The sequence below is a fragment of the Semicossyphus pulcher genome, unplaced genomic scaffold (genome assembly GCF_022749685.1).
Source record: "Semicossyphus pulcher isolate SPU_LCO1_2020_fin unplaced genomic scaffold, fSemPul1.0.p SCAF_6, whole genome shotgun sequence".
NCBI classification, from domain to species: Eukaryota; Metazoa; Chordata; class Actinopteri; order Labriformes; family Labridae; genus Semicossyphus; species Semicossyphus pulcher.
In genome coordinates, this window is record NW_027211737.1 from 22,410,027 (window position 1) to 22,422,941 (window position 12,915).

The 12,915-nt window shown below is 41.2% G+C and overlaps 1 protein-coding gene across 1 annotated transcript; it reads left to right on the forward strand.

The window, feature by feature from the left end:
* Positions 1-589: 589 nt before the first annotated feature.
* Positions 590-12,572, forward strand: adrb3a (adrenoceptor beta 3a). Its single transcript, XM_069683520.1, has 2 exons — positions 590-2,386; positions 9,502-12,572. The coding sequence occupies exons 1-2, from the start codon at positions 1,074-1,076 to the stop codon at positions 9,527-9,529; spliced, it is 1,341 nt and encodes a 446-aa protein (XP_069539621.1). The 5' UTR covers positions 590-1,073; the 3' UTR covers positions 9,530-12,572.
* Positions 12,573-12,915: the final 343 nt, after the last annotated feature.

Here is a 12,915-nt window from a genome sequence, read left to right on the forward strand (position 1 = left end):
CGAGCTATAAACACAATTAAACAGCTTCACAGTATTTTTAAGTTTACTGCCAAGCTGCTGTTCAAATAAATGAGCTTCAGAAGTGAAACCCAGCATCATTTGACAATGAGAAGAAAAGCCACCAGCAGGAAAAGCTTGTCATGATGTTGACTGTCAGGTGACAGTACAGGTAATGGGTTAACAAGTTTAGTGTAGCTGCTACACTCAACAAAACAATAGCAACATTAAAGAACAAGAGCTGATGTCATACTTTTAGAAGTAAAAAACGTGCCACAGAGAATAATGCAGATCAGATCGGATATTATTACAGTGCTCTAATGCTGCATCAGTTCGTCGCCTACAGTCGTATGATGTTTGTGTGTGTGATTGTTCACATGTGTGCGGCTTTGTTTGGGTACTGATCCCTCTATAGCTTCAGCACACAGGCGCACTTTTCAACTCCTCCCCTCTGCTTCAGCCAGGGTGTGATTAGAGCCAATACAATCTTGGGCAACCTGAACTGAGGGAGAGGGAGAAAGAGAGAGAGAGAGAGCGAGAGAGAGAGAGAGGGCAGCTGCTCTGGTGCTCTCTGGTGGTTCTCGCAGCGGCGTCACTGCTGCTTGATCTTCAACAGTCAAACTGTGGCATTGTGGCTCATGCAGGACTCAAGTGAAAACACTGCAAACTACTCGAACCCCAGTGGACGTATTTAAATGGACGAGGCTGGGTTTTCTTCTTTCAAACTTTTTTCCACTTTGTGTTTTCTGGATTAGTCCTGCAACTCTGTGAACTAATATTGTTTCGGCTTTGTGGACAGTTCGGATACTTTTTTTTTTGGGGAACATGCTGCTGTTGACTAAACCAGAAGAACTTCCAGAAACAATCACGCCTTTGGAAACATGGAGAGACGCTTTTGCTTGGACACTGAGGGTGTGAAATGTAAGCAGGGCAAAGAATGACCATTAAGTGAGGGAAACCTTTTATTTGAGCAGGTTTATGATGCTTGTAAGAAGTGTAGGATCTTTACTTTTGTTAAGTCGGACGTGAAAAAACAAATCTTCAACCTTCCTGTGACTGAGTCAAGCAGGTGAATAATGGAAGGCTACCTGAACACTTCAAATGGGACCAATGCGACAACAACCCCCTACCACCATGCGCTGGGACCCTGGAGCCTCGTCCTACTGGTCCCCATCATACTGACCATCGTGGTGGGAAACCTGCTGGTCATCATCGCTGTAACTCGAACTTCACAGCTTCAGACGACCACAAACATTTTCATTATGTCTCTGGCGTTTGCCGACCTCATCATGGGGGTCCTGGTGGTGCCTCTGGGGGCCACAATAGTGATCACGGGTAACTGGCAGCTCTGTGAAACATGCTGTGATGTCTGGACTTCTGTGGACGTCCTGTGTGTGACAGCGAGCATTGAGACTCTGTGCGTCATAGCGGTAGATCGGTATATCGCCATAACAAGGCCGCTGAGACACAAGGTCCTACTCAACAAGCGGCGTTCAAGAGTTATAGTTTGTTTAGTTTGGGTTGTTTCCGCCTTAATTTCCTTCGTGCCAATCATGAAAGGGTTTTGGCGTGATGATGATGATAAAGCAGCAAAGACTTGCTACGATGACCCTCAATGCTGTGACTTTGTGACCAACAGGGCCTTTGCTATCATATCTTCCACTGTGTCTTTTTACATTCCCCTGCTCATTATGATATTTGTGTACGCTAAAGTGTTTCTAATAGCCACCCGGCAGGTCCAGCTCATAGATAAGAATCGAATGCGTTTCCAGAACGAGTGTCCAACAGCACAGATACAAATTGGCCGCCACATCAACAACATCCTGCCATCGGCGTGCGTTGGCTCCAGCAACAGCAACGGCGTGGAGAGGAAGAAGAGCACCAAGCGGAGGCCGTCACGGCTAATGCTCGTCAAAGAGCATAAAGCTCTCAAGACTTTGGGGATCATCATGGGGACCTTCACTGTGTGCTGGCTGCCCTTCTTTGTCGCCAACATCATCAACGCGTTTGACAAAAGCATCCCTTCAGAGAGGATCTTCAGACTGTTAAACTGGCTGGGATACATCAACTCTGGCCTCAATCCAATCATCTATTGCAGGAGTCCGGAGTTTCGTACGGCGTTCAAGAACCTGCTGGGCTGTCCGTGGCTGTCTGCCCTGCGGCTCAATACTTTCTATAAAGAGCTGCGGACTCGATGCTCCTGCTTCTTTTGGCAGGCAGATTCAGGCGCAAGCGGCTCTTTCCAAAAGACTCAAACCAGCAGGACTGAGGGCAACGAGAGCCTGACCAGTACTCAGGGAAGCAGCAAAAGTGAGGAGGTTTCCTCTGGTCCTCCGCAGTCCAACGGCAGCACGCAGTTAAGTGACTTGTCAGACCCAGAAACCACATTGTAAGTTCCTTTTACAGTTCTTATTGTACACACAATGACAGACACGTTTTTTTGCATGATGAACACATACGATGAATACCTTTATCTCTTCAAGTACTCATAATGTAAACTAAACAGTAAATGGAAACACTGAAACCATAAGGGCAAAAGTTTGAACCATGAAATATGTGCGATACAGCAAAGTCACACTCACTGTTTCCACTTGACTGAAATTATTAATCAATAAGGTAATTAAATAAAATACATCACTTTATTTTAAAGCTCATCTAATGTGAGGGTGAATCATAGACTTTAATCAAACCTCCATGAAACTGAGAGGACAGTGATGTTTATCAGTGACCGCAGCCAATGCTTTAAAATCTCAGATTTCTGATCTCTGTCCTGTTTTTCACATCAATGCAACAAAGAATACAGTTGCATAATGTGGTCGATCATGTGACAAGTGAGCAGATCACTCGCTCTGTTAAGCAGAAGGCTTACAGTGTAGAATCAGTTTTATGGTAAATAAAGCAATTTTCATTCTTCGTCCATTCTACCTTTTTTTTTCTTTACATGCTTTGCAGATTATTGTGTTATTGCACAATGGTGATTTTTTAAAACACACCTTCACCTTTGAACTTTTGAGCTTGTTTCAGTCTGACAAAACAGTTGAAATAAAGTAATGAAAAAGTATGTTTGACTGATGCAAACTAGAAATATCTGTGTCACAAAAAAAGTTATGTCTATTTTCAGGGAAATATTAACTTTTTTTTAAATATTGAAGCAACTTTTATGGGATTCCTCTTATAAATATATTTTGCCTTTAAAAAAAACTAGAGTCCACTATTTTGCTGTGCTAATAGTTAAGGTTAATGTACTGTGCATTCTAGACACTTTTAAAGATATTAAAATAACCATTTTAAAATATTGGAATTTAATAGAAAAGAAATGTTATTTTACAGACCACTGTGCATTTCCTGAAAACAGAGATCCAGATTAGGACATGTTGTAATACATCCCTGAGCTGCTGTCCACATGTAAAAGAGATTAAGTAGAACGGCTCAGATAGATAAATCATTTTTGAAGCATTGGCTGCTGTTGAAGTGAAACTGAATATTTGAATTTTTACGCTTGAGTCAATAAACGTTTGAGGATTGGAGCTGTATCAGTTAGCGCACAGTGTTAGCTGAAATCAATCATTGAATATGGCGGGTGTCAGTGTTAACATAACCATCAGATGCCTACAGTACAGCAGCAGGCTCTGTGAGTTGGGATTATGCTTTAAGCAGCCTAGTTAAAGCAGTTTATAATATCATTAATAAATGCTGTGTTTTACAGAAAGCCTCATCTGTAAATGTAGCAACTCTTTCATTAAATGGTATCTACAATTATGAATATGACTGTGAAGTCTGTAAAACCCCATTGTTGGTGTGTATACGGCTGTTTCAGAGAGCTGTGCAGCTCGTTTCTAAATATCAGTTTGTGTGTGCCTGTCAGTGGGCCTCAGCGTGCCCTGCCCAACACCCCCTGCAGCAGATAAATCTTTATCACTAATGCACAAGACTTCCCCACAAGTGAGAGGCTGTTTACACCACCGACAGCCAATGAGAACACGCTTGTTAGCACAAGTTAAGTGGGGCTGGACATTTGGATCATTATTAATGTAATACTTTCCTACAAGATGACAGCAGGCCTGTGACATAAAACAGGAAGACATTTTGTAATAATTACAGTAGAATTGGTCAATTACAGGAGGTGCTAAAAGGAAGTTTCCTTATCTTAAAAGTAAAATGTTTTTAAAAGTGTAAGAACTATGCAACTTCTATAATATGTTTACAATATTAGTTTAGTGTTCTGAATATGATTTTTTTTAGTTTTTTAGTCGATAAAATTTTTGAAATTATTGTATACATGTAAAATGTAAGATTTTAAATTCAATTCCTAGAAAGCTTTTTGTTTTTTGCAAGATAATAATAACATAATAATAATAACTATATTACACTTTTAAAAGCCAAACTAGACAAAGATCATTTACCTGATCATATTGCAATAACTAATATTTAATTAGCATGTTTGTTTGATACCTCCAAAAGTGCAGCTGTAATCACAATTTAAAATGCTTTAGTTATGTACATTCACATATAAAATAAGTATATTCCAATACAAAACTTCAATTTAAACTCATATCTAAATTTCACTTGGCCAGTGGCAATGCTCCAACACTGTTGTGCTTTCCTCGCCCAGCTTCCCAGCTTTATGACAGTGGGATGTTTAATTTCAAATATTTACATTACAGTCCATATATTATTGTCTCTTTAAATGACATCCTCTCAGAGGAATTCAACAGATATAATCAATGGGACTGAGAAGTGGAGACGTTTAGGGGCATATAAAAGTCTTCCTTAAAAGGAGCCTGGTGAGGTGTGTAGTAAATCAGCCTAAAGAAAAGGCTCAGCGGACTCACCCTGCACTTTGAGCAGGATTACAATAGTAAGTGAGAGCAGCCGTTAGAAAGTGACTCTGGCAGGGTCACAGCTCAGGTTAGCAAGGAGTATGATGTTTCCAAGTAGAGTCTGAACTGCTCAAGTGAGTACTTATAGCTTTAATAACGCCATGTGCTCCTTAGTCTTCCCGGTCAACTCTATATCTATTTAACTAGAAACACAGGAGGGTAAGTGTGCAGCACGTATCTTTTAAACCCTTTAACTGGGCCCGGGGCAAACAAAAAGAGAAAGAGACATGAATGATTACCAGGGAAGAGTGTCTGCACGGCACTACACTGGATGGCCATTATCAATAGTAACTTGTTTTCACAGAAATACATGCAGGCACATCACTGCTGCCCTTATCAACAAGCACAGCAGCCTTCAGCTTCTGTCACGTATGCACCGTGCTCTGTGACAGGTGATTTCCAGGTTAACAGCGCTTCTTTATCATCTTTTTGATCACGTATTAAGATGTGTTTGGTCATTAAAGTGGAGAAAGATGTGCCGAGAAGTGCGGTCCACATGACTTTTTTTCTGATGCATCTCTGTTTGTCAGTCATGCTGCTTTAAAGCTTGATAGCCTGCTAATGCTTTAGTGCTAATATGTGTATTAGACAGTATTTTAGAGAATCTTTATTGTTTAATGTGCATTTAGTTTCATAGTATAGTTTTTCATGATTAAAAACACTAGAATTGAGATAAAAACTGAGTGAAACATTTTCGGCACAGGAGGCACGCAGGCATATGGGAGCATGGAGCAATATCATTATTATAGAGCGCATAGGCGTCAGGAAACGTGTCATATGCTACAGCTGTGATGGTGCATCACAATTTAAGATCTAAGAGAGAAGCAAGAGGAAAAAATGACGTCATGCATGGCCATGAAGTGCCCTTTTAGAAAACCTACGGGAGGATAAACAGTAATAAGATATCACGTGAGAAGCAGACACGACTGGCACAGCGATCGGCCCACATCTGATGGGTCACAACAAGCCCTGCAGGTGCTTACACTAACCTACTGTTAGAATAAAGCTCATAAAAACGTATAAATGTCTTATATATTATATGTTTATATTCTCAACGTGTAATCTTTCAGCTGCGTTAATGTGTAAAAGCAGAGAGATGGTGGACGATGCCATTTGTAGTCTAAATACTGACTCACCAAAGTCACCATAAGTGGCTCATTACTCCAGATGATTGTGTAAATATTTCAGTTGACAACTCATGAGGACAAATCTAAAAGGACATTGTGTTTATAAAGCTGGCATCGCTTGGATTTTAAGGAACTGTGTGTTTCTGGAACAAACTGTATCATTAGATATAATTTTATTTCCTACCCAAGCGTGCCGTCCCCTCCTAGAGGGTATTACTGGACACTGTGTCATTGCAGCCACTGAATATAACGTGTAAACAGACATTTCTAATGTATCATGCACTGTGCAGGAGAAGTCATGTGTTGAACAGGAATTAGAACAGGCCCTTCTGATTGACAAGCTTCCTGCTACACTGAGCTGCTAATGCGTGGCAGGTTACAGCTCCATGTGATTTCACAGCGGCCTGAATGCTGATGTAATAAGTTAAGGCGCTGCAGAGATCATATCATTTGGCACACATTAAGGCATCCTGATGTTTGGATATTTTTTTAGAAGGGCCTGGTGTTTGCTCAGTTTTCTACCTGTGCCAAGAACCCTGAATTTCACACACGTTTGTAATGTCAATTTAGTTGTCTTAGAGAAGGATCAGGCACAAGACAGCATGAAGCAAGGACTAGGCTCAAACAAAACATGGTGGTATTGACCTGTGGGAAACCTCGACTCTCTCTTTCAAGCCTGGCTGATACACAAACAATGACTCTGCCGTTGTGCAAACACTTGAGAGCTATATGCCTCCAAATTGCACGGATAAAAGAGCAATAAAGTATTCCTACAACAGCAGCTAAAATCAATACATGACTAAGCTTCAGTATGAGGACTGTGAGAGCATCATATCTAAGATATAATTACTTTAATGCTATAGATACAGTATGTAAGCATTAATGGATGATTGTAATAACTGTAATAAAAACATTCCTGTTTGACGTCAGAGGTTTGGAAACCTTTGGCGCGGTCATTTTTGAAACCTATTCGATGATTCACTGCGGGACTTATTCTTCATCACATCAGGTGGACAAATATAACAATCACCTCATAGTGTATCACAATCAAGCAGCCAACCTAAACAAGACTAGGTCGAAACCTAATATGTGGCTGACCGCATCAGGTCAATGTGCACTTCTGTGGGCAATGTGTTACAAGGACTGTCCTTGTTGGCCGATGACAACGTGTTTAAAAGCAGGTGCGCGCTGCGGATGTAGGTGAGGACAGCGGACCCTAAACATGGTATCCAGCCAACCCCGAACAAAGTATCCAGAGCCGTATAGAGAGTCGCTGTGCAGTCACAAAGTCTGCAGCTGTAGGCAGCACAATAACCTTGGTCTTGATTTGCATTATTTATTTATTTATATATTTAATGTCTATTTGTAAAGGGACAAGTATGAAGCAAGTAAACCGATGCCACACACTACAGCATTTATAGCCTTGGCTAATTTGCAATGCCCGTCCCTAGATGGGCGATGAGTGAAGTGGAGGCACTGTCCTTGTGAGGCTGATGACGATGTGTTTACCTACTCCCCGAACAAAGTATCCAGAGCCATACAGACAGAGAGTCAGTGGAGGTCCAATATGCTCTGTGATCCGCCATTGTGATGTCGCAACTCTCTCTCTCTCTACAGCTCTGAAAGTACTGTCACTCACTGACTCAGTCAATCAGTTACTCAGTCACAGACCCATGTGTAGGGCTGACCCCGGCGGTCAGCCAAAAATGAAACCAATGCAGGTGCAGTCCCTCAAGTGACTACTTGAGGCTGGCTCCAAAACAAGCCAATCCACCTAGAGGCCCCATATTAGAATGCCCTACTTTACAGCAGAATTAAACATGTTTACAGCCTGGTACAAAAATGGTTTTGGTCTCTTTAACTCATTTCACCATTCATGACAACTGGACAGGGGGGACTCGCCCGTTTAAATTATGTTAAGCCTTCAATGTATGCTGGGCCGCTTTGAATGACAGTTGGGTGCTGCTAGCTGTCTGCTAGGAGTCAGCTAAGTCCGGTCCCTGAACTTAATATATCAGCAGTGTTTGTGATGTGCTTTTTGAGGAATTTTTCATGCAAATATTGGACCAAAAATACGGCCTGCTGTGCAGTTAGTTGTCTGAACACCCTGAGAGTCAACTGAGCTTTGGTGGTGAAATTCTTTTGCACTGATTTTCATTCAGTTAAGTGTTTCTCATATGAACTCGAGGCTCAAAATCCCAATCAAAAATAGGGCTATCACAGTACTGAATTTTTCTAACTACGGTGACACACAATGCCCGCCCTGTGGTGCGGCAGTTAACCTCCGCCCCAGCACGCTGCCGCAGCATGTTTTGTTTATTTCACTACAGCACGTCCCGTAGACGGTAAAATATCATCGACATGAGTGAACACAGCATGAGCTCTGGAAATGCGAGTTTATTAACCACGACTAAGTACTCTTAATTGTTGAAATTAAATCCATCCGATTTGGCTTTGTTTTTTCTTGTAGCACAAGCATGTTGCGCGACTGCCCACAGGCTCGTCTGCGGTTACCATGACAGCCTAATCAGAAATTGTTTGCGTCACGGCGATCATGCACTTCTTTGCGTGTTATCTTAGCCTGCATTAACTTCAACTACCACCTAATAAACTTGTAGCAGTGTGTATAATCATTAATTAATATTAGTTGATGGATAGATTTTCCTTAACCTTATGAGCTCAGGTTGTTTTATTCAAATTGAGACAAGAAAATATGTGCAAGCTATGTGATTTAAAAGATCATAAATCATGTGTGAATATCAGATTTAAGAGAATTTGTAACACAATATTATTCATCGAGTCTTTTCCCATTAAATCATGTAAATCAGCGTAAGTTAAAATCACTCTTACCTAAAGGACATGAGTGAAGGAGACCAAAGCCTCCTGTGATTTACTGTACAAACTGTAAAAAAGGTCTCTACAACACTTTTCTTCCCTAAGCCACATTGTTCCTGGTTTCCTGCATATTTTTCTCCCACATGCATTCACATTTCTGTGAAGCTTACGGTCCCAGGTAGTTTATGTCTTCCTGTGGAGACATGTACAGTGGAGGTGATAGCATCAGAATTCCTGTTAGGGGAAAAAAGTATCACAAAGTAAAAATAGACTGAAGCCACTTTGCAAAAATGTACAGCATATGACAAATTAAAAAGGGAATAGGTGCAGCAATCATATCGGTACTGATAACAACAAGCTGACAAATAACCTGTAAGACAACAAACTGTCGCTCTTATCTGATAGAAACTGAAAAGCCGAACAGTGTGTGACAGCAGCTAACAATTTTCAGACACACAGAAACCAGTCATTTGTACAAAGGGTCACATCTCACTGAACTGAACACCAAGTCAAAGATATAATGAGGTTTATAATGAGCTACCTGTCATCAGTATCAGGTGCCTTTCAGTTACACAACACCAGTGAGACTAAAAATAATGGTTTTGTTGTGGTGATTTTCATGAAGATGAACACCACATGCTAATACCTCCATGTCTTTTCAGCTTCACATTGCAGGAGAAGGACGGATGAACTGTACAATGTCCAACTACTGAAACAAACTACGTTCTCCAGCTGTTACTGTGATTCCTGCAAAGGCTGAGACCAAACAGCACCGACAAGCTAATGAAGAGTACAACCACCAGGCCGGATAAATAAACCACAGAGACATGACTGGACTGTCTGTAGAGAAACAGCTGATTGGGTCTGAAACAGGAACACTGTGATTTTCTCTGAGGACGGGAGAGGGAGAGCCCTTCACAGACATTAGGCGACACAAAAGATGGACCTTCAGTGTCGTCTAAATCCTGTTTGCAAGAGACTCTCAGCTGCTGAATGAGACCATAAATGCAAGTTTGAAATGCATTCCTGTAAACCTCGGACACAGTGTTTGTGGCCTTTGGTTTGACTTTTATTATCTGGTAAGTTATCTATTTATGATACACTGAATCTGTAGCAAAATACAAACGTCTGACTTTAAAAAGGCAAAGCTGTCTTCATTGTCCAGTTAGGAAACATGAATGTTCATGGCACAAACTTATTCAGTGTAATGTCAGCTAAACCGAAAGAGCTGTACATTCAAGTACTCAAATCTGGTGTCTGTTTTGTTCCGTAAATCTTTCTGTTTTGAGCCTGGACTGATTGAATCCCCTTGTCTATCAGGCTATACCATGGCTAAGGTAAATGTAACCTTTTCGTAGCCTTGTGTAGCGGCCATGGTATAAAATCAAAATCAATATCTGAAAAGTATTGGATTGGATGAAGGAAACAACACCCTCATGTCATTCATTGTTTTGTTATACTGAGACACCTCTCTGTGCGTTATTACTTCCATGACATCATCTGTTTCATTGACAAATAAAATATCAATAAAACTGTGTTACACTGGTCACGTGTGCAAACTCTGGCGGGTGGCATTCTATTTTTCTTCAGTAAGGAGTCTGCTTACTGTGATCCAGCAGTGAACAGTTTATAATCATGCAGTGCATTGATGACAACGATCTGTGTGTGGTTCTCATGCTCTGCCCCTGACTTAATAGGGTCGCGATCTGTCCCCCCGTATTTCTGTAAACAATCATCTTTATAAAGCATTCGACCACATCCACATGCTGTGTTGAAATGAACCAGAGGTGATTCACACGTTGCTTTCCGGTTATCATGCAGGGAGGAGACAGACCTGTCCCGTATTTCTGCGCACAGGTAGGCTACTATAAAGTATAAACTCTTCTGCCATATGTCCATATGCTGTGTACTTCATATATTTAACTAATAAACACAGAGAGGAGCGTCAGGCTTCATGATCAAACAAAGTTTCACGTCATCACTTACGTCCGTACTCACCCGCTCCCTCCCTCTTCCCTCCCTCTGTGCGCTGGGGCAGCAGCTCTTCCCCTCTCTGTACTGCTCTGTCTGCTTCACCGTTTTTTGTATTATATGATGTTTTTTCAAGGCTCCGTGTTCATTTGCATACAGAGCGTGACATGACCATTACCTGCACACAGTACTGCCTTGCGTTTGCTTGCCAGTGACCACACAAAAAGCCCCTGTGAACAATCATAATGTGGCTGCACGTAACAGGTGTAACAAAGCCCGGAGAGGAGACAACACAGAAAAGAAAAGTTGATGAAACAGAAAATAAAGAGGAGACAAAAAAAAAAAGAAAAGACCAAAAGGTCAGGTCAAGATTGGCTGGGATCCCAACAAAGAAAATAATGTAGCTGTGCTGACTGTAGGACGTATGGCTGTGACAAGGTGAAGAAAAAAAATTGTGGCTAGTGAAAATAACGTCAAGCCCTGGGTATACAGTGTGTCAACATTATAGACTGCATTATGCTGACATTTTAAATACCAAGCAGTTTCCATCAATCCATTATCTATACCGCTTATCCTGTTCAGGGTCGCAGGATGGCTGTAGCCAATCCCAGCTGTCATTGGGCGAGAGGCGGGGTGCACCCTGGACTGATTGCCAGTTAATCACAGGGCTGACACACAGAGACAGACAACCTTTTACGCTCACACTCACACCTACGGGAAATTTAGAGTGACAGAAGAACCTAACAAGCATGTCTTTGGACAGTGGGAGGAAGCTAATTCCACACAGAAAGGAGTTACCTATATCTGTTCTGGATTATCAGAGTAAAGGAGGAACGGCGAGAGGAAACGTAACTAAATGTATCACTGCAGTCATTAAAGTTCCAATAACCATGAATATCCAGCTGCTCTGCTGTTATATATGCCAAAATAAGGGATCTTTGCTGTTTTGTCAGTACGTTAAATGTGTGTTTTGGTTATTTGAAGGGGTGGTACGTCAATACAGCAGCTCCAGCTGAACTCTATAAATGCACAAGTTGAAGCTGCTGCTTCCAGGGAAATTTTGACTTCATGTTTGTACGAGAGAAGGTGGAGACACGTCGCCAAACATCTATACAGTCATTGTTCTAAACTCATATATCTGAATTTATATGGTTTGCCATCATGAAAATTGCAGATATTTATTTGATGTAAATTCACAATCTTGATGGGACTGAATTTGCACAGATATAGTGCCCAGTATTAAAAAAAATGTATTCAACAGCTCGAATTCAACTGATCATTTTCTGAAGTTGCAAAGTTCCGACTTGATCAAAAACTTGACCGCCGAGCCCCAGGAAACCTTACCTCAAAGCAAGGAGCAATATAAAACTAATGTTGATGTGAGGTCAAGAGACGATAATAAACAACCTCTGTTTTCTTACTTCAATCATTCGTCCTTCCAACAATACACCGTAAATCCCTGGCTCTGCTACTGTTTGTGCAGACACGACATAGTTTTCATGTAATGAGAGGAATTTAGAGGTTCAACAAATAAACCAGGAGCTGAATGCAGGACATTTGAAAACAAACTGCAACCAGCATTAGCTCTGCCAGGCAGGCTGTGTTGAAATAATAACTCAGCAAAAAGCCCAAAAATGTAAAGAGAAAACTATTATTCTGTCCGAAGTAAAGAGCCATTTGTGTCACCTGATATCTGTGACAGTGTTTTCCATGAGCTACATTAAACTGATATCAAATATAAACATCCCTCCTTATAGTCCTAAATAATATACCGTATATGATGAGCCAATGTTCCAGCACAATTTTAGACATATATTTTGCAGAAGTTGGGGCATTTCGGACAAAGAAAAAAGTGTTTTGACACCAAACTGAGACTTCACACATCACCAGCTAGGAGTCAACACAACAACACCTTAATTAGATAAAGTCTTGTGGCTTCAGCCTGTAACACAATAACAAGACTGATGCTCTTACCACTGGGTCCAGCTTACGTCTTTGTTATAGCATCCCCCTTCTGACCAATAATAGCCTCAAGTTATGACACATATGACTTTTTGTCAGATAAAACTAGCCTTAACTCTCAGCAGTGGCTTCATTAGAAGTAT

What these genes read in the sequence shown, in the direction of transcription:
- adrb3a (XM_069683520.1), top strand. Translation starts at nt 1,074, where the DNA reads ATGGAAGGCTACCTGAACACTTCAAATGGGACCAATGCGACAACAACC. An exon ending in TCAGACCCAGAAACCACATT is followed by an intron (nt 2,387 to 9,501) that starts GTAAGTTCCTTT and finishes ATGTCTTTTCAG; the next exon opens with CTTCACATTGCAGGAGAAGG.